Source organism: Manis javanica, chromosome X, assembly GCF_040802235.1.
Source record: "Manis javanica isolate MJ-LG chromosome X, MJ_LKY, whole genome shotgun sequence".
Lineage (NCBI taxonomy): Eukaryota > Metazoa > Chordata > Mammalia > Pholidota > Manidae > Manis > Manis javanica.
The window spans coordinates 45,978,508-45,998,531 of record NC_133174.1 but is presented as its reverse complement, the minus strand read 5'-3'; the positions used below and the strand labels follow the sequence as shown (position 1 = coordinate 45,998,531).

Genomic DNA, 20,024 nt, shown 5'->3' with positions numbered 1-20,024 from the left:
GAACTTAGTAAATGTTGTGTGTGTTCTGACTGCTCCACTGACTGGCTGTTCCCTCTTCTTCCTTGGGCCCCCCTATTCCTGGGACACAACAATATCAAAATTAGGCCAATTAATAATCCTAAGGTGGCCTGTGTTAAGTGAAAGGAAGAGTGCACATCTCTCATTTTAAATCAAAAGCCAGAAGTGATGAAGCTTAGTGAGGAAGGTGTGTTGAAAGAAGCTAAGCCTCCTATGCCAAACAGTTAGCTAAGTTATGAATGCAAAGGAAAAATTCTTGAATGAAGTTAAAAAAGTGCTACTCCAGTGAACACAGGAATGATAAGAAAATGAAACAGCCTTACTGCTGACATGGGAAAGTCTGGTGGTCTGGATAGAAGATCAAACCAGACACAACATTCCCTTAAGCCAAAAAAGCCTAATCTGGAGCAAGGTCCCAACCTCTTTGCAATTCTGTGAAGGCCTAGGAAGAGGAGAGAAAGCTTCAGAAGAGAATTCTGAAGCTAGCGGAGGTGGGTTTTGTGAGGTTTAAGGAAAGAGGCCATCTCCAAAACATCAGTGGGTGAGGTGAAGCAGCAAGTTATCCAGAAGATCTAGTTAAGACAATTAATGAAGGTGGCTATACTAAACACTTCTTCAGCAGAGACTAAACAGCCTTCTATTGGAAGAAGATGCCATCTAGCACTTTCATTGCTACAGCTTCCATAGGTAGAGAGAAGTCACTGCTTGGCCTCAGGCTGCAAAGGACAGGTAACTCGTGTTAGCTGCTAGTGCAGCTGGCGACTTTTAGGCTGAAGCCAATGCTCACTGACCATTCTAAAAATCCTAGGGCCTTTAAGAATTACTTTAAGCTAAATCTACTCTGCCCCTGCTCTATAAATGGAACAACAAAGCCTGGCTGACAGCACATGTGTTTACAACATGGTTTACTGAGTATCTTAAGCCCACTGCTGAGACCTACTGCTCAGAAAAGAAAGATTTCCTTTCAAAATATTACTGCTCATTGACAATGTGCCCGGTCACCCAAAAGCTCTGCTGGAGCTGCACAGTGTTGTTTTCGTGCTTGCTAACACAACACCCATTCTGCAGCTCATGGATCAAGGAGTCAGTTAGACTTTCAAGTCTTGTTTAATACATTGTGTCAGGCTATAGCTGCCATAGATAGTGATTCCTCTGATGGATCTGGGCAAAGTAAATTGAAAACCTTCTGGAAAAGATTCCCCATTCTAGGTGACACTAAGAACATTTGTGATTCATGGGAAGAGGTCAAAATACCAACATTCACAGGAATTTGGAAGACGTTGATTCATCCTCATGGATGACTCTGAGGGGTTCAAGAGTTTGAGGGGGAGTGGGAGAGACTGCAGATGTGGTGGAACTCGGAAGAGGACTAGCATTAGAAATGTAGCCTGATAATGGGACAGAATTGCTGCAATCTCATGGTAACCCTTCAGCAGCTGAGAAGTTGCTTCTTAGGGATGAGCAAAAAAAATGGTTTCTTGAGATGGAATCTACTCCTGGTGAAGATGCTGTGAAGATAGCTGATAAATCCACATCAGAGTTTGAGAGGACTGACACTAGTTTTGAAAGAATTTCTACCGTGGGGAAAGTGGCATCAAAAAGCACGTGCGTGCTTCAGAGAAATTGTTTGCAAAAGAGAATCAGTTGATGTGGCACACTTCACTGTTGCCCCATTTTAAGAAATCACCATGGCCAGCCCACCCCACCCTTCACCCAGTCGATCAGTCAGCAGCCATGAACACTGAGGCAGGACTCTCCACCAGCAAAAAGATTACTACTTGCTGAAAGCTCAGATAATAGGCAGCATGTTTTTAGCAATAAAGTATTCTTTAGTTTTGGTATGTATATATTTTTTTAGACACAATGCTTTTGCATACTTAATAGTCTACAGTTTATTGTAAACATAACTTTTATATGAACTGTGAAGCCAGAAAATTCATTTGAGTTGTTTTACTGAAATACTCATTTTAGTGTGGTGGTCTGGAGCCAAACCCACAGTACCTCCAAGGTACACCTTTGTGTTTTTGTAAACTGGTAACATTTCCTTCCTTCTTCCCAGTGATTTGGTTGGGGAGATTAGTGTGAATTCATTTGAGAAAGCATGGCATTAGAAAATCACAAAAACCAGCTCAGTTTCTTCTTTCCTACTTACATTGACAGAGAAAACATCTCAAGCTTTATTTTCTAACAGGTAATTTTTTTTTTAAGGGGATACTGCATCCAACCTGGGAAGTGCTGTTGATGAGCTCATGAGACATCAGCCCACCCTCAAAACTGATGCAACAACTGCAATCATCAAGGTGGGAAGTAATTAGGCTATAACTATGGGCATCAGAGAGCAGTGAAGGGGTTTTAGCAAAATGCTGCTTCTACTGGAGTCCAGTTGAATGTTTGAACTATTGTTGTAAGAGGTTTATGTGTGCCTTATTTTTCCATATCCTTGGTTTGCTCCTTTGCCCAAAAAAATAAAGTCACTTAAATATTGTTTTCTTCTATAGGATATTAACAAGTTGCCAAGACTTATTAGCTCCTGTTTGTACAACATATTACCCATCATTCTACTCTATTTCTTGATTTGTTTTCACATTTACTAGTCCTGCCATCTGTGTATTAGGATTGTTGAAACTAGTGTATGAGTTTTTGGTACTTTGTGAATTAGGACATGTAGTCAGATTAGTTATTCAGCCAGTCACTTAACAGCCATATGACCCTGAACAAGTTATTTAACTTACCAGAACTTAAGTTCCCTTGTTTGTAAAATGGAGCTGATGGCTACATTCCAGGAGTGGTATATATTACAATATATAAAATGTTTTAGCACTTCTGTGTATAGCACATGGAAAATGCTCCAAAAATGTTAGTCATTTCCCCATCCCTTAATTACTAATAAATCTTATTTCCTGTGCCTTTCAGTTACTTGAGGAAATCTGTAATCTTGGAAGAGACCCTAAATACATCTGTCAGAAGCCATCAATCCAGAAGGCAGATGGCACTGCCACTGCCCCTCCCCCAAGGTCTAATCATGCTGCAGAAGAGGCCTCTAGTGAGGATGAGGAGGAAGAGGAAGTACAAGCCATGCAGAGCTTTAATTCTACCCAGCAGAATGAAACCGAGCCTAATCAGCAGTAAGTGTTTGCAAGACAGGTTCTCTAGCCTTGTGATCTTGGGCATGTTGTTTTCATTTATAAAAGTGAGGGAGTTAAATTAGATCATTATAAGGTCCTTCTGGCCCTAAAAGCCTGTAGTTTTTCTTTCTTTGACCCTTGTGTGTCATTTGTGCTTTGGTATTTATTTAATTGTATTGGTTGCCATTAGCAAGTTCTCTTTCTTAAAAGTTGATGAAATTGAATCAGAATTCAGTATATCAAGGTGATGTACCTTACTCGGAGGACTTATTTTCTATTTATTGATTTGGTATTCCACATCATTGTCTGCTTGATTGTTTCCTTAAGTGAGTACATATGAAACATATTGCACTTTTGAAACCTGTCTCCTTAAAAGGTCTTAACATTTACCTACAGAGTTTTGTTGTTGGTTGGTCTTGTTTTGTTCGATTAGTATCTGCTAATTTCAGGTAAGTCAGAAGGCTTTGGAATGTACTATATGATTGTAATCAGGCACAGTAGATTTTTCCCTTTTATTTTTATTTATTTGAAGTTCATTCTGCATAAAAATTGATTACCTGGATGATGAGTCGGGATTAGTCTTAAAGACTGCGGGCTGGTAGTGGGTAGTCCACCAGGCTCTTTGAGTTTACAGCCATCATATACAAAGGATGAACTGTATCTGTGTTGTAGCTGTAACTCTTAACCACCTTCATACTAGAAGTGGATATGATCACTCTGGACAGTCATATATTCACTCAATAAGTGCTCTTTTGGTGTAAGTGGATAAGTAGTTCTGAGAAAGGCATAAGCATTTTAGGCATGGATATGAATGGGTCTGAGCTGGTTTTGAAGGGTGGCTTTAGACTTAGAAGATTATGGTGGAGTAAAGGCATTAACTACTAAACACATTGCTTTATTGAACAGGTGTCTTAATCCTTGTCTGAGAAGACAACTCTACCTTCATTCTAGCAGCATCTTCTGTTTTGATTTAAATGTTCTTTCTGGAAGAGGAGAACATCTGATTGAAAGCAAGATTTCATATGCAAAGGAGTCAGAATTTTAGTATTTCCTTGCCACACCCTTGATTGTCAGCCACCCTAGTGGGATAGATTTCCCTTTCCTGACTATAAACAAGAGTGGTGATGGTGGTTTTGAGTCAACCAGTGTACATTCATCTGCATATAACTACTTTTCTACTTGAACATCTTACAGACACCTTAGATCTAACATGCCCAGATTTCAAGCTCTCATGGTACATTGATATTTTCTCTAGCCCTTGTATTTCTTCACTGTCCATGCTTTTCTTGAGATATAATGTATCTCTGTGTTCTGTCTGCATATATCCCTCATCCCTAAATTTCTTACCTCCTTTTCTACCTACCAAATTCCTGCGAGGCCAGCTCAAATGTTTCATTCTTAAGGCCGCTTTTCCTTTTACCTCCTAATGGGAAGTTGATCTTTTGTGTTCTCCCAATAGTTTTGTTAAAATTATTCATATGCTCTAATGGTTCCCCCACTAATCTGTATATTCCTCTAGAGCAGGGACAATGTCTCATTCAACAGTGTATCCCAGTCACTTTGTGTATAGTAGATGAACAGTCAATAAATGTTTATTTGGAGGTTAATGGAATGGCTCAGGAGCAGTAGATTAAGGATTCCCTGAGTCTTAAGAGCCAGAAGAGCTGGGCCTAATTAGAGATGAATACAAATGAAGAGAGTAAAAGTCTGGAGCCACAGCATTAATACTTTACCACAGTGTTAGCCATATGTAGTTTCTAATCTGCAAAGGACTCTGTAGTTGCTGTTCATGGTATCCATGTTTTCTGTACTCTTCATGGTCTGGGTATCACTTGTTCATTCACACAACATATCTTAAGAGTCTGATAAATATTGACAGATATGTGTACTTCTCCATTTCTGCCACCTTCAAAAGCCTCTTTTGGGTCATTCCATGGATTATTATGGCTGGAAGGAAAAGCAAGAAACTGTCTAAACTCAGTCTCCATTTTGAAGACCATAAATATTGAAAGGAAAGTCCTTTTATCGCCTTATCCCAGGCAGTTGTTATGATTGGGGTTGTTATGTACTTTCTGCCAATATGTCAAGAGGTTTAGAAAAATTTACACTGTATGCCACCCCTCTCTCAAAAGTCTTGTTCATTCCCTCCCCAATGCAAATTTCCTCAGTGGGACTCTCAAACAAATGCCAGTGTCCCAATTCCTCATCTGTTTTCCATGCCTTAAATACAGGAATAAATTTCTTCTACTATTTTGTATTGAGGTATAACTTCTATACAATAAACTGCACAGATTTTTAGTTCCCTATTTCTCCATCCTAAAATGAGGCAGTTTTTTATTTGTATCATAGCAAAAGTTTGCATATTTTAGAGCATTGTATAAATGAAATAAGTGGAGTCTGACATGTGTATCATACCTTATATATGTACTTTCTTGTATCTAGCTTCTTTTGGTCAACATGTTGAGATTCATTCATGTTGTTGCATCTGTCAGTAGGTTGTTCCTCTTTGTTGCTGAGTAGTATTCCGTTGTATGATTATACTGCAGTGTTTATTCATTCTCCTGTTGATGAACTTTTGACGTAACAATTTTATTCCAGGCTTAGGCAGTGTTCTTTTCCCATATTTTTTTTTCAAATTCTGCAGCTAGTATTTTTAAATTGTGTTTGTATTTGATCTTGAGACACATGGTTTTAAAGCTAGACATCTAGAATAAAGAAACAGGCACTACAGTCTACCCTAAATACATGGAGTTCTGTTCTACCTTCAGAGGTGTTCACAAGTAGTTCTATATACTTGTCTTTTGGCCTTTTATGCCTTCTGTGTTGTTTGATCTCAGCAAAACTGATATTGCTACGGCTAAATATACTTGACAGTGAATAACCAGGGTTTTTATTTTGTGGTTGATACCATTTACTTTGCCTGACTTAACCACCTATCCTGAACAACTTGAAAGAAATGGGCTATGTAAATCCATGTGGTCTTTGGAAATTGAATAGCATCTGTCTGGGCCTAAATGCAGAGAAGCAGTTCCCTGAACGGTGGTCCTCTGGAAAGGCTTTGCCAAAGGCAGGTGTGTCTCCTCAAGAGCTGCAAGAAAGACCTGGTCCTGCCCCTTCTGCTCTAAAAAAAAGCCTCATGAGATTTGTTGACCATACACTGTACTGTGACACTCAATTTGAACCCTCCTCCTTTATTTCTGATTAAGGACTCTAGTCGCAATACACATGTAAAATTGACCAGAGTAAAACTGAGTTTGAGAATGTGTGTATGTTTTGGAGAAGGGGAAGATGCAGGATATTTTTTGACAATTAAGGTAAATTGTTTCGTTCACCATGGGAATGCAGTCTTTTGTTGTTTCAAAGATACTGTGGATCATAGTTTCATATGAGGTTAAGATTAGAGTGACTTTTCATAAAACCAGCTGGTAGGGGGATTTCCACTGGAGAGAGTTGATCATTGTCATTATTTCTGTATGACATCCTGGGCCTGGAAGTCAAAAGGAGGGTAGGGAGAAAAGTGGTTACTGAAATAGTTAAGTTTGTTCCTGGAGTCGGGTTAAGAACCACTGTTGGTTGGTTTTCTCTCTTGTTCGTCTCCCCAACTTCCATCTAGCAAATGAAGGAAGAACCTGGGGCTCATTCCATGATATTATTTTGGCTCTTTGCCATTATATTTGGCTTCTGCAAAGAGGCAAGTGTTTCCTTGGGTTAGAGCCATATCTGTGCTCCTTAGCTGTAGAGATAGATCTCTAGGTTCTTTCCAAGGAGGTGCAGTCAAGCTGGGGTGGATAATTGGTGTACGTAGCAGGGAATGCTGCAGTGGTTCTGATGAGGAACTTTACAGTCAAAACTTTGCAGTCAACTTGTAGTCATTTCACTCCTGACTTAAAGGTGACACTCAATTTGAACCCTCCTTCTTTATTTCTGATTAAGGACTCTAGTAGCAATACACATGTAAAATTGACCATAGTAAAACTGAGTTTGAGTTCTCCCTTTTACAAAGTTCCTCCCTAAGTTCTTCATTGAGCATGTTTGTAACATCCTTCCTACCCAAACCCTAGCTCTACATATTTCATCACTGCAGCCATTCATGATACCTCTTCACTTGCCTTGCCTAGTCTGTCTTCATGGCTGGCAAATGTCGTTCTGCTATGGGTCATAGTTTCATATGAGGTTATGTTCCTTGTGAGCAGGGACAATTTCTCATCCCAGTCACTTTGTATATAGTAGATAACCAGTCAATAAATGTTTATTTGGTGGGTTGATGGAATGGCTCAAGAGCAGTAGATTAAGGATTCCCTGAGTCTTAAATGCCAGGAGAGCTGGGCCTAATGAAAGATGAATGAGAATCAAGAGATACTAAAAATTTTTATTATATACATGTTTTGTGCATCTTTCCCCTCTGTTTATTTCTTGGAAAAGCAAGGATGTATCCATTGAGCTAAAAGCTGCATTTTCTGCAGCTGTGGTGTTATTTCAGGCTTCTCATCTGCAGTGCAACATTGAAGCATCAGAAGCAAAAGACCTGACCACAGGTTTTGAAGAGTTCGGTAACTGTTCTGACAGGAGCACAGATTGTTAGGAAAGGAGACCTTAGGTGTTGACTTCATGTTTGACCAACTTTGACTGTTCTGAATGGTTTGTCCGTATAAGCGTGGAATTTCTAATAAAACTAAATTACATTTCTTGATCTTCATAACTTTTAACCCAGTGGAAGAACATGGTAAGATGTTTTTGCATGTCTAATTCCTGTCTGCAAACAAATGTTTAAGTAGTCTTTTAATTGAACTTACTTTTAATATTTTCATACTGTTGAATTCCTTCTATGGTAGTTTGCCTAAAATAGGATAATTTCTTTTGAGATATGTAAAAATGCTATGTTTGTGAAGGTGTAAGTTACTCCTTTTTGCTTTCAACCTAGTCAGCCTAGGAAAGCTAGCTTCAGAATTGATTTTATTGCTTATATTTTTCTGTGCTATTATAGTAAAGGTTATAAGTCTTACTTAGAAAAAGGTCTAGAATTTCATGCTGTCCCTTTCCTCACTTTGTTCTCTTGCACTGATATTGTGAATCTCTGTGTAACTCATTCTTTTCTCCCTTAACAGGGTTGTTGGTACAGAGGAACGTATTCCTATTCCCCTCATGGATTACATCCTTAATGTGGTAAGATTCATGGTAGGGCAAACTGAGTTAAAGGTGTGTGCTTTTCTGGAAAATGTGTGGGGTTACCAAATAGTCCTGTGCTTTACATGTTTATTTTCACTGGGGCCAGTAAGGTGCAGAACAGTGGGGAAAGATGTGCAAACCTTGTTCTGTGAAATGGGTTTGCCAAAAATTAGGCAACACTCTCCTTTTCTTGGATAGTCCCAATTTTCTGTTCATTGTTACCATTCCCCATTGTAATCCAGGCAGGAGGCTTTGTTAGGCCAGTCCAGTATTATGTTCTTTGAATGCATCCAACATACATTTTTTTCCCACTACTTGATATTTTTCACATTAACCTCTTTTATTTAAAAAAATTTAATATGGCCTTTTCCTTTAATTTCCTTTGTGTCTCATAGGAAAAATTGAAGAGTTTAAATTTTCCTGAATTGTTTACCTGTAAGAGGAAGCCCACTTAGCATTTATTCTAGTCCATTAAGTACTTCCAAGATGTCCAAAGATGGTTTCTCTGGTGCCTATGTGTTTGTCACCCATGTTTTACTTTCTTACCCTTACAAAATAGCTTATTTACTCCAAATCACTCCTCCAGAGTCCTAAATTTCATTCCATTCATTTGTTCTAGTCTAGAGCACATTTGAAGGCAAGTATACATAATGCCTGTTTCCAGAGGAAAGTCAACACATTGTTATGCATGGAGCACTAAATGTGCAAATTAAGGCATTAGACTTGATTCTGCCACTACTTCGTGGTGATGCCCTGAATTAGTAATTGAATCACTCTGCATTCTCAAATTATATGACAGCAGGTGTGTCTGGAAAGGTAGATTGGGAAGAAGTTGTAATTATTCCTTATTTTCTGAATATTTATGATCCATATTGTATCTATCCCTGTTTACCTGAGGTTTTGATATTCTAGAAAAATACTGATTTGATGACGACAAGGCTGCCCTCGTCCTTACTCCAAGCTGACCTTTTAGTTCCAGGTGTCAGACTAACTTTTCTTTTTCATTACCTAGATGAAATTTGTGGAATCTATTTTGAGCAACAATACAACAGATGACCACTGCCAGGAATTTGTGAATCAGAAAGGACTCTTGCCTTTGGTTACCATTTTGGGTCTTCCCAATCTGCCCATTGACTTCCCCACATCTGCAGCCTGTCAGGCTGTTGCAGGTGTCTGCAAATCTATATTGGTAAGAAGCATCTGGCCAAATATTTTTATTTCTTTTTAGAAATCAGTTTTTTATAATACTTCTGTATACATGTTTTTGCTGTGGTCTCCTCTTAACATTCAACTAAAAAAATAATGAAGAAACTTGTGAGTGTGTACTACAAGTGAGTTTTGTGACTAATAAGTACTGTGTCATGTTACTTCTCATGGAAAAGTCCATTATGTTCTTTTTTCTGAGTTTCGTATGTAGTTCTAAAATTTGAGTTTATTAGAAGGGAGAGTATTTCCATGAAAGCTTTGGATATGGGTTTTATTAGTGTGTCATCCTTTGTCATGGATGCTTTTTAACACAATATGGTATTGTTTAAGACATGTAATTTTTTCCCTTTATCAAGCTTGATAGTAATGTATTTTAAACATAATTTATTTGTAACATACTACTTAAGTATTGCCCCCAAAAATGAAGTACCTTTATTTATTTTACATAATGGTAAAATACTCAACACATAATTATTTACCACTTCAACTATTTTTAAGTGTACAGTTCCAATAGTGTTAAGTACATTCACATCGTTGTGCAACCAATCTCAAAAAAGTTTTTCATCTTGCAAAACTGAAATTCTATGAACAACTCCCCATTCCACTCTCCCTCCCAGCTCTTGGTAACTACCATTCTGCTTTCTATCTTTATGAATTGACTATTCTAGGTATTTCTTGTAAATGCAATTCATAAAGTATTTGTCTTTCTGTGACTGGCTAATTTTGCTTAGCATAATGTCCTCAAGATTCATCCATGTTCTAGCATAGTCAATATTTCCCTCCTTTTCAAGACTGAATTAATACCCATTGTATGTATAAACTACATTTTCTTTATCCAGTCATTCATCAGTGGACATTTTGGGTATTTACTCTTGTACCTATGTGGAAGAGTGCTGCTATGAACATGGGTGTGCAGATAACTTCTTCAAGACTGCTTTTGCGTGTTTGTAATAAGAACACATAAGATCTCTGTTAGCAAATTTCAAATATGTAATACAGTTTTATTAACTATAGTCATCATGCTGTATATTAGATCCCCAGAGCTTGCTCATCTTATAAGTGAAAGTGTGTACCTTTTGATTAACATATGTACATTTCCCCCAGCCCCTGGCAACCACCATTCTGCTCTCTGATTTTCTAAATCTGACTTCTTTAGATTCCATATGTAAATGAATCTTCCTTGAGACCCTGCGTTCAGTTCTTTTTGTTATATACTGAGAAGTAAGATTGTGGGATCATATGGCAGTTCCATTCTGAATTTTTTTGAGTTACCGCCATACTGTTTTCCACAGCAGCTCCACCATTTCACATTCTGGCCAGTGGTGCACAAGGGTTGCAATTTCTTCACTTCCTCACCAGCACTTGCTATTTTCTGGTGTTTTGATAGTCAACCTAATGGGTGTAAAATGAGATCTCATGATTTTGATATGCACATCCCTAATAACTAGTGGTGTTAAGCATCATTTCATGTACTTATTGGCTATTTATATATGTTCTTTGGAGAAATGTGTATTCAAGTCCTTTGCCCATAATAGAGTGTTTTTTGTTGAGCTGTAAGAGTTTATATATTACGGATATTAATCCTTTATCAGGTAAATGTTTTGCAAATATTTTCTCCCATTTCATGGGTTGCCTTTTCATTGTTGATAGTGTTCTTTAATTAAAGGTTTTAATTTTTATGAGATCCAGTTTATCTTTTTGTACTTTTGTTAACTGTTATTTTGGTGTTATAGCTAAGAAACCATCACCAAACCCAGTGTCATGCAGCAGCTTTTACCCTGTGGCAGCTTCCACGTGTTTTGTAGCTTCAGCTCTTAAATTTAGATCTTTTATCTATTCAGTTAATTTTTATGTGGTATGTAGTAAAGTCCAACTTCATTCCTTTGCATGTAGATATCCAGTTTTCTAAACACTATTTGTTGAAAAGACTCCTTTCCATATGGCACCTGTGTCTAGGCACCCTGGTCAAAAATCATTTGATATATGCGAGGGTTTGTTTTGGGGCTTTGTATATATTCCATTGGTTTGATGTCTGTCATTATGCCAGTACCACAGTTTTGATTACTGTAGCTTTGTGTTAAGTTTGGAAATCAGGAAATTTGCAACCTTCAACTTTGGTTCTTCTTCAAGTTAATTATAGCTGTTTGGGGCCCCTTGAGATTCTATATGAATTTGAAGAGAGATTTTCCTATTTCTATCCAAAAAAAGACATTGAAATTTTTATAGAAATCACATTAAATCTGTGAAACTCCTTTATTAGCTGGTTGTGCAGTAATAAGTAATTTCTACTAAAAATCAGAAATCCATTTGCTTACAGACTTGGAAAGATCCATAATTATAACATACCTGCATTTAATGTTTTATTTTGCTTTACTCTCTGCTTATATTTGATGGTGCTATTCATAAGAAAGAGAGGGGGAAAAGGCTGCTCCATCTTTATCCTATCTCTAAGCTATTATGTGAGGTTGGATGGATTTATTTAAAGGCATAGGAAAGTGCATGAGTTTTCCCACCTTTGAATGGCAAGTGATAGAGTTATACTGTTAGATTTTTCTGCAAACTCAAAAAGAAATAAGAAGGGCCATATAATTCTTAAGTCGTCTCAAAAAAAATGAGATGAGCATCTTAGAAACATCTCTCTTTTTGTGGGAAGGAAAGAACATTTGCAGTAGTAGTTCCTTTCCATTCTTTGGAACTTTGCCTAACATTGCTCCCTGTTGAGCAAATTTGGAATTAATCTTACATCATAGACCACTATAATAGTATTCTACTTTGGCCATTACAGGCTTTTAAGTAGGATTGGATCACCATGTTTAAAAACCTCTCATTTGAGAGAAGTAATGTGTTGTTTTAGAAGAAGGTGATGGGAGTCATGTCATACCTGCATTCATTATTTGGCTTCATCATTTACCAGGTGAGAGACCATGATCAAGTAAGAAATTTGTGAGACTTGTCTTCCACTTCTTCCATTTTGACTGTTAAAGACATGATGTATATGAAGTTCATTATACAGTAATGCTTTAATTATTCTTCTTGTTTCAGACACTGTCACATGAACCCAAAGTCCTTCAGGAGGGTCTCCTTCAATTGGACTCCATCCTCTCCTCCTTAGAGCCCTTACATCGCCCAATTGAGTCCCCTGGGGGCTCAGTGTTATTGCGAGAACTGGCTTGTGCCGGCAATGTTGCTGATGCTACCCTCTCAGCTCAGGCCACGCCTCTACTGCATGCACTCACTGCTGCCCATGCCTACATTATGATGTTTGTTCATACTTGCAGAGTTGGACAGGTAAGTAAATATCTTAGGAGTGAACATTTTAAGTTTAAAGCTGGTGAAACCTAGGATATAAACCTAGTATCTTACTGTTCTTATTAGAAGCATTTCTACCTGGGGTAATAGCTATTGAAAGAATAGTTTTGGGATTTTTTTTTTTCTGGTGAATGACTTACGTTTATGCTTTAAGTTGCTGTCTAATTTCACTTTGCCTTAGTATATTTTTCATTAGAAGTCGGGTGAGATTAAAATTTTTTCTATTAACTGGACCTTCTTGAGCATGAAAAACGGTGGTATAAATAATAGGTATTAATAGATCTGTAGCATCCAAATAGGCCAGCTAGGAAGTACAGTCAGCCTTTTTAGTAGGCAAGCCTCAATTGGGTGCTCACCTGGCTTTACTACTTCCTAATCATTCTACAAATGCATGTAGACCTGTTAATGGGATGGCAAGAAGGAAATTTGACCATTTATTTCAATGGTAGTAGATTACTAAAGATCCCTAAATATCAAATCATATGCCTAAAATCCATGTGAAGTTCTGCTTGTGTTTCTAGGAAGGCAGGATTTTCTGTATACTCATGCTTTTACTACCATTAGTTCTCAAGTAATCAGTTCTAAACACAAATGATACAACATTTTAGCAACACTGTTTTATGCTGTAGAACAGCAGTATATTCCTTGAATCAAATCAAATGAAAAGTATAGTTATAAATTATTCAGAAAGTAATTAAATTATGTAACAAAGCATAGAGATGTATGGCTTTTTATTAAATGAAATAAAATTGAAATGTTCAATTCAAGGAATAAAGTCAATCCAAATATTTATCAAAATAAATCAGAGGGAAATAAGCCCCTCACACTGCTTAAAAAAAATTAGAAAGCTGCCAGTGAATCTGCAAAAATGTTTTTTGATTTAGAAAAACAGAGTTGCCTATGACTCTTTTCTTTCACAAAAAGCAGTAAGAGATGAGAAGGGATATTAGAGACAGATTGAAAATATTGTAAGAGAATACCTTGTGGAACTGTGATCTTAAATATGGATATTTTGATGAATGGACAACTCTGTGAGAATCACAAGGAGAAATAACATCCCTTATCCAGTTGATTTTGAATATAATTTTACTCATAGGAGATCCCCCAAAAGTAACTTTTTTTTTTATTTACTTTGGTTGCAGAGTGAAATTCGTTCCATTTCCGTAAACCAGTGGGGCTCTCAGTTGGGTCTGAGTGTTCTGAGCAAGCTGAGCCAGTTATACTGTTCATTGGTGTGGGAAAGCACTGTCCTCCTCTCCCTGTGTACCCCAAACAGGTAAGGGAATGGTCATCTCTTTTTATGATCTCTACTGTCTTGTAACAAAGAAACTAAGTACAGTGAGCCTGGAGGATTGCTTTCATCCAGGATATAAGGGTATAGTATTGAGTTCAGATGTTTCCTTGTCTATCATAGTCTGTTTCGGGTGCTATAATGAAATACTGCTGGCTGGTTTTTTATAAACAGTGGAAATTTATTGCTTACAGCCCTGGAGGCTATAAGTCTGAGATCATGGTACTAGCAAGGTTGGTTGAGGGCCTTCTTTTGAGTTGCAGGCTTCTCATTGAATCCTCACATGGTAGAAAGGCCAGGAATCTCTCTGGAGATTCTTTTATTGAGGGACTAGTACCATTTATGAGGTTTTTCACTCTCATGACTTAAACACCTCCCAAAGGCCTTACCTACTATACCATCACATTGAGCATTAGGATTTCAACATACAAATTTTGAGGGGACACAAACATTCAGTCCATAGCATTGTCATTCGCACTTACCAGCCTAGGGACTTGCTTAACAAATGTGTCATCTTGTTTATCATTGGCTGATCACATAATTATTCCTTATCAGGATGGTAGGTGTTTAAAATTTGGTTTTACTGTTAGCCAGATCTAAAGAGTTGAGTTGGAAACCCTCAGGAATTCAATCATTGTACATGTTTTATTAGGTTAACTTAACTGCTGTAAGAAGGATCTTGTCAGCCAAGCGGATTAGAGACCAAGCACAACATAAGAAGATAAGCCAGCAAGTAGGATTTTTTTGTTCACTGTTTCTCTTGTTGCAGCCTACCATCTGGGTGTGAATTTGGCCAGGCAGACATGCAGAAACTAGTTCCAAAGGATGAGAAGGCAGGTACGATCCAGGGCGGAAAAAGATCAGGTAACTCCAAGAAACTAAAATCTTCAGTCATTAATTCTCTCAAGTTTTGTCTCTGTGTCTTCAGAGGTCTGTTGTGAAAATTTAGTTAGCTTATCATCTGTAGTCCTCAGTTTTTGCCCTTTCATTGACTTTTAATTATTTTTAAATTAAACTATTTTCAATCATTTTTTCTATAAAAGTATATACACAGTAAAAATTAAAAGAAGTGAGACAGAGAAAAAGACAGTGGAGAAGGAAGGAATGGCATAAACCACCTCCCAAAAATATATAAAACATGAAAATACAATTAAACCTGAAAATGACCTGGGAAAGAAGAGAAGACCTCACTGAAAAATATAAAGTGGAAAGCCAATTGAGCAGAACCCATGCCCTCCTCCAACCCCAGCCCACAGGCTGGAGAAACAAAATAGGGAGTGGGTAGGAGCGTAGACCTGCTGAACACCTGGCCCTGGATATCTGCTCTGGGAGCACAAGCCCACATTACATAGTGTTCCGATGACTAGCGGGGCTCACAACAAAGACAGGTAGAACACTCAGGAAGGCTGAGATCTCAGCCACTGGCAGAGAACAGGCACACTCCATCTGTCCCCCTGAGACAAAAGCAAAGTGGGCAGTTTAAAAGACTTCCCAGCAACAGGAGGAGTGCTAGAGGATGAGTGTTGGATGGAGTTCTCTTCTCCAGAGAGAGGGCAGGCGGACAATACCTCCCCAGGCCGCCCTCAGCGCAAATGATTAGGAACTCTCAGAAGCCCCAGACACTCCATTATCCTTGCTGGCTGTGCAGCTCCGAGGCTCCTTCCTGTGCATGCAGCCAGCAGACAACCCACTTGGTCCAGCAGTAGTGTCAGACTTTGGTGCCAGGTAGGACAAATGGAGACCTTCCCGGCTTTCTTCACTCTGTTTCAGCCCAGCAGGGGAGATGCCTTCAAGAGCCAGCGCCAAGAACTCCTTCCTCCCCTCGGGTGCTGGGTCCTACACGACAGGCCTGGGCAGAGGGTGGCCCTGCCCACAGCAACTCCAGCACAGACTTCTGTGCTGATTACAAAGGCATGGCCAAAGCAAACTGCCCACCTTGAATCAGACCACTACACACCAGACACAAAAGGTAACCCTGCCCACTGCACGCCAACAGCTGGGGCTCCTGCACTGGAAAGTAAAGAGTCTTGAGCTTCTGGGCTCTAGAGGGTACCTCCTTCATAAAGCTATTACTCCATAGGAAGAAACACAGAAACCCTGACAAAATGAGGAAGCCCTGACAAAATGACAGTAACCCTGACAAAATGAGGAAAAACACAGGAATATGTTCCAAGCAAAACTATAAGACAAAACACCAGAAAGAGGGCTTAATGAAACAAATCAACAATCTTGATGAAGATTTAAAAGTAAAAGTCATAAACATGCTCACAGATCTACAGAAAAATGTTCAAGATCTCAGGGAGGATTTCAGCAAAAATATAGACCTGCAAAAGAGCTACTTGGAGGTGAATAATGCAGTATCTGAAATGAAACATACAATAGAGGGATTTAATAGCAGATTATCACAGGTGGAAGGAGCTATAAATGAAATGGAAATTAGGGAACAGGAAAACAGTGTAACAGAAAAAGATCTCTAGGAATTAAAGAATAATAAGAGCTGTGTGACCAATCCAAAAGAACAATATTCACATAATAGGGGTACCAGAAGGAGAAGAGTAATACAAACGGATAGAAAGTCTCTTTTTTGAAATAATGGTTGAAAATTTCCCCAGTCTGGGAAAGGAAATAATACACTCAGGTGATGGAAGCAGAGAGAGCCCCTAACAAAAGGAACCCCAGGAAGACAGCACCAGGACATATAATAAATTGGCAAAGATTAAGCATAAGAACTGAGTATTGAAAACAGCCAGAGAGGGGAAAAGGATTACTTATAAGGAAAGCCCCATCAGGTTATCACAATTCTTAGCAGAAATGTTACAGGCCAGAAGGGAGTGGATATATTTAATGTACTGAAACAGAAGGACCTCGAACCAAGAATCCTCTACCCAGCAAGATTATCATTTAAATTTGAAGCAGGGAATAAACAATTTTCAGATAAGCAAAAATTGAAGGAATTCACCACCATTAAGCCAGCCCTACAGGATCTGTTAAAGGGACTGCTGTAGATGGAAATGTTCCTAAAACAAAATGGCTTACACCAGTCAAAATAAACCCACAGTAAATTGGTAGACCAATTACTTACTAAGCAAGTACAAAATTAAAACAGAAGAAGCAAAATCAACAACTCACAAAATAAGTCAGTCAAGGGATAGACAAAAAGTTCAGATTATGACATCTTTATCTGAAGTGTGAAGGAGGAATAAAAAAGAAAAGTACCTTTAGATTGTCTTTGAAATAGAGTAATCAGCAATTTAGTAACCACAAACCTAAAGACTATAATAGATAACACAATAAAAGAAAGAAAGAAAAAGAAAAATCCTATCACAACCCTAGAGAAATCCATCAAATAACAAGGAAAGAGTATAAGAGAGGAAGAAAGGAACAGAGAAAACAATACAATGACAATAAGTAAAAATCTGTCGAAAATCACTTTAAATGTAAATGAACACACTAATCAAAAGACAAGAGTGGCAGAATAGATAATAAAACAAGACCCATCTATATGCTGCCTACGAGAGACTCAGACACAAAGACATTCACAGACTAAAAGTGACGGGATGCAATAAGATGTTTCATGCAAATAATAAAAAAACAGGAGTAACAGTACTTATATCAAAGTAGATTTCAAAACAAAATAACAGGAGACAAGGACATTACATAATGATAAAAGGATCAGTCCAAAAAGATGATATAACCATTACAAATATCTGTGCACCCAGTATAGGTGCACCTAAATATGTGAAACAAATACTAACATAATTAAAGGGGGGAATAGACCGCGACACATTCATTTTAGGATACATTAACACACCACTCACACCAATAGATCAACCAGACAGAAAATAAGGAAACAGAGGCGCTGAAAAATATACTGGATCAGATGGACTTCAAGGATGTCTAGAGAAAATTCTACCCAAAAGCAGCAGGATACACATTCCTCTCAAGTATACATAGAACATTTTCCAGATGAGATCACATACTAGGCCACAAAAAAAGCCTCAATAAATTCAAAAGGATTGAAATGGTATCAGGCACCTTTTCAGAATACAATGATATGAAACTAGAAATAAGTTACACAAAGAAAACAAAAAAAGTCTGCAATCACATGGAGGCTAAAGAATGTGCTTCTCAATAATCAGTGGATCAGTGGCCAAATTAAAACAAATCAAGCAATACATAGGGACAAATGGAAACAAAAACTCAACAGCCCAAAACTTGTGGGATGCAGCAAACGCAGTTCTAAGAGGAAAGTACCTAACAATACAGGCTTACCTCAGAAACCAAGAACAATACCAAATAAACAGTTTAAACTCAACAATTCAAGAAACTAGAAAAAGAAGAACAAATGAAGCCCAAAGTTAGTAGAAGGAGGGACATCATAAATATCAGAGCAGACATAAATAAAATACAGAAGAATAAAACAATAGAAAAAAGTCAGTGAAACCTGGAGCTGGTTCTTTGAGAAAATAAACAGCGTACATAACCCCCTAGCCAGACTTAACAAGAGAGAAAGAGTACACACACACAAAATTAGAAACAGGGAATAATTAAAACAGACACCAGGGAAATAAAAATTATTAGAGAATAACTATGAAAATTATATGCCAATAAATTGGACAACCTAGAAAAAATGGACAAATTCCTAGAAAAATGCAACCTTTCAAGACTAACCCAGGAAGAAGCAGAAAAACTGAACAGACCAATTACCAGCAATGTAATCAAATTGGTAATCAAAAAAAACTACCTAAAACCAAAATTCCAGTTCCCAATGGCGTCACAGGTAAATTTTACCAAACATTTAATGAAGAGCTAATACCTATCCTCCTTAAAGTTTCCAAAACGTAGAAGAGGAGGGAATACTTCCAAACTTATTCTATGAGGCCAGGACCACTCTAATACCAAAACCAGATAAAGACACCACAAAAAAAGGAAATTATAGACCAATATCCCCAGTGAACATCAATGCAAAAATCCTCAACAAAATATTAGCAAATGAATTAAAAAATACATTAAAAATATCATCCATCATGACCAAGTGGGATCTATTGCAGGGATGCAAGGATGGTACCATATTCATAAATCAATATCATACATCACATAACAAAAGGAACAATGAAAACCACATGATCATCTCTGTAGATGCTGAAAAAGCATTTGACAAAATTCAGTATCAATTCATGATAAAATCTCAACAAAATGGGTATAGTGGGTACATACCTCAACATAATAAAGGCCATATATGACAAACCTGCATCCAACATCATACTTTAAAAAAGTTGAAAGCTTTCTCTAAGATCAGGAACAAGAGAAGGATGCCCACTCTCACCATTTACTCTACAAATACTGGAAGTTCTAGCCATGGCAATCAGACAACACAAAGAGATAAAAGGCATCCAGGTTGGTAAGGAAAAAATTAAACTCACTATCTGCAGATGACGTAAAAACCCTGAAGACTCCACCAAAAACTATTAGAACTAATAACTGAATTCAGCAAAGTTGCAGCTTACAAAATTAATACACAGAAATCTGTTGCTTTCCTATGTACTAATGATGAACTGGCACAAAGAGAAACCAGGAAAAGAAGTCCATTTACAACTGCATCAAAAAGAATAAAATATCTAGGAAAAAAATCTAACCAAGGAGGTAAAAGACCTTCACTCTGAAAACTATAAGACACTCATGAGAGAAATTAACGAACACATCAGTAAAAGGAAATCTATCCCTTGCTTAAGGATAGGAAGCGTTAATATTGTCAAAATGACCATCCTGTCCAAAGGAATTTACAGATTCATTGCAATCCCTATCAAAATCACCAGCATTCTTCAGTGAACTAGGACAAATAGTTGTAAAATTCATACGGAACCAAAAAAGACAGTGAGTAACCAAAGCCATCCTGAAAAAGAAGAACA

The 20,024-nt window shown here is 37.8% G+C and overlaps 1 protein-coding gene across 16 annotated transcripts in view; it reads left to right on the top strand.

The window, feature by feature from the left end:
• Positions 1 to 20,024, top strand: part of HUWE1 (HECT, UBA and WWE domain containing E3 ubiquitin protein ligase 1) — a 200,872-nt gene that overhangs the window by 120,316 nt on the left and 60,532 nt on the right. For 15 of the 16 annotated variants that reach the window (XM_073227659.1, XM_073227656.1, XM_073227658.1 and 12 more), the window contains 7 exons: positions 2,227 to 2,318; positions 2,932 to 3,143; positions 8,249 to 8,306; positions 9,322 to 9,498; positions 12,558 to 12,803; positions 13,967 to 14,100; positions 14,885 to 14,979. In XM_073227659.1, the coding sequence (XP_073083760.1) occupies positions 2,227 to 2,318; positions 2,932 to 3,143; positions 8,249 to 8,306; positions 9,322 to 9,498; positions 12,558 to 12,803; positions 13,967 to 14,100; positions 14,885 to 14,979 (1,014 nt within the window). The remainder of the gene's footprint in view (positions 1 to 2,226; positions 2,319 to 2,931; positions 3,144 to 8,248; positions 8,307 to 9,321; positions 9,499 to 12,557; positions 12,804 to 13,966; positions 14,101 to 14,884; positions 14,980 to 20,024) is intronic. The other variant, XM_073227663.1, reaches the window with a different exon arrangement.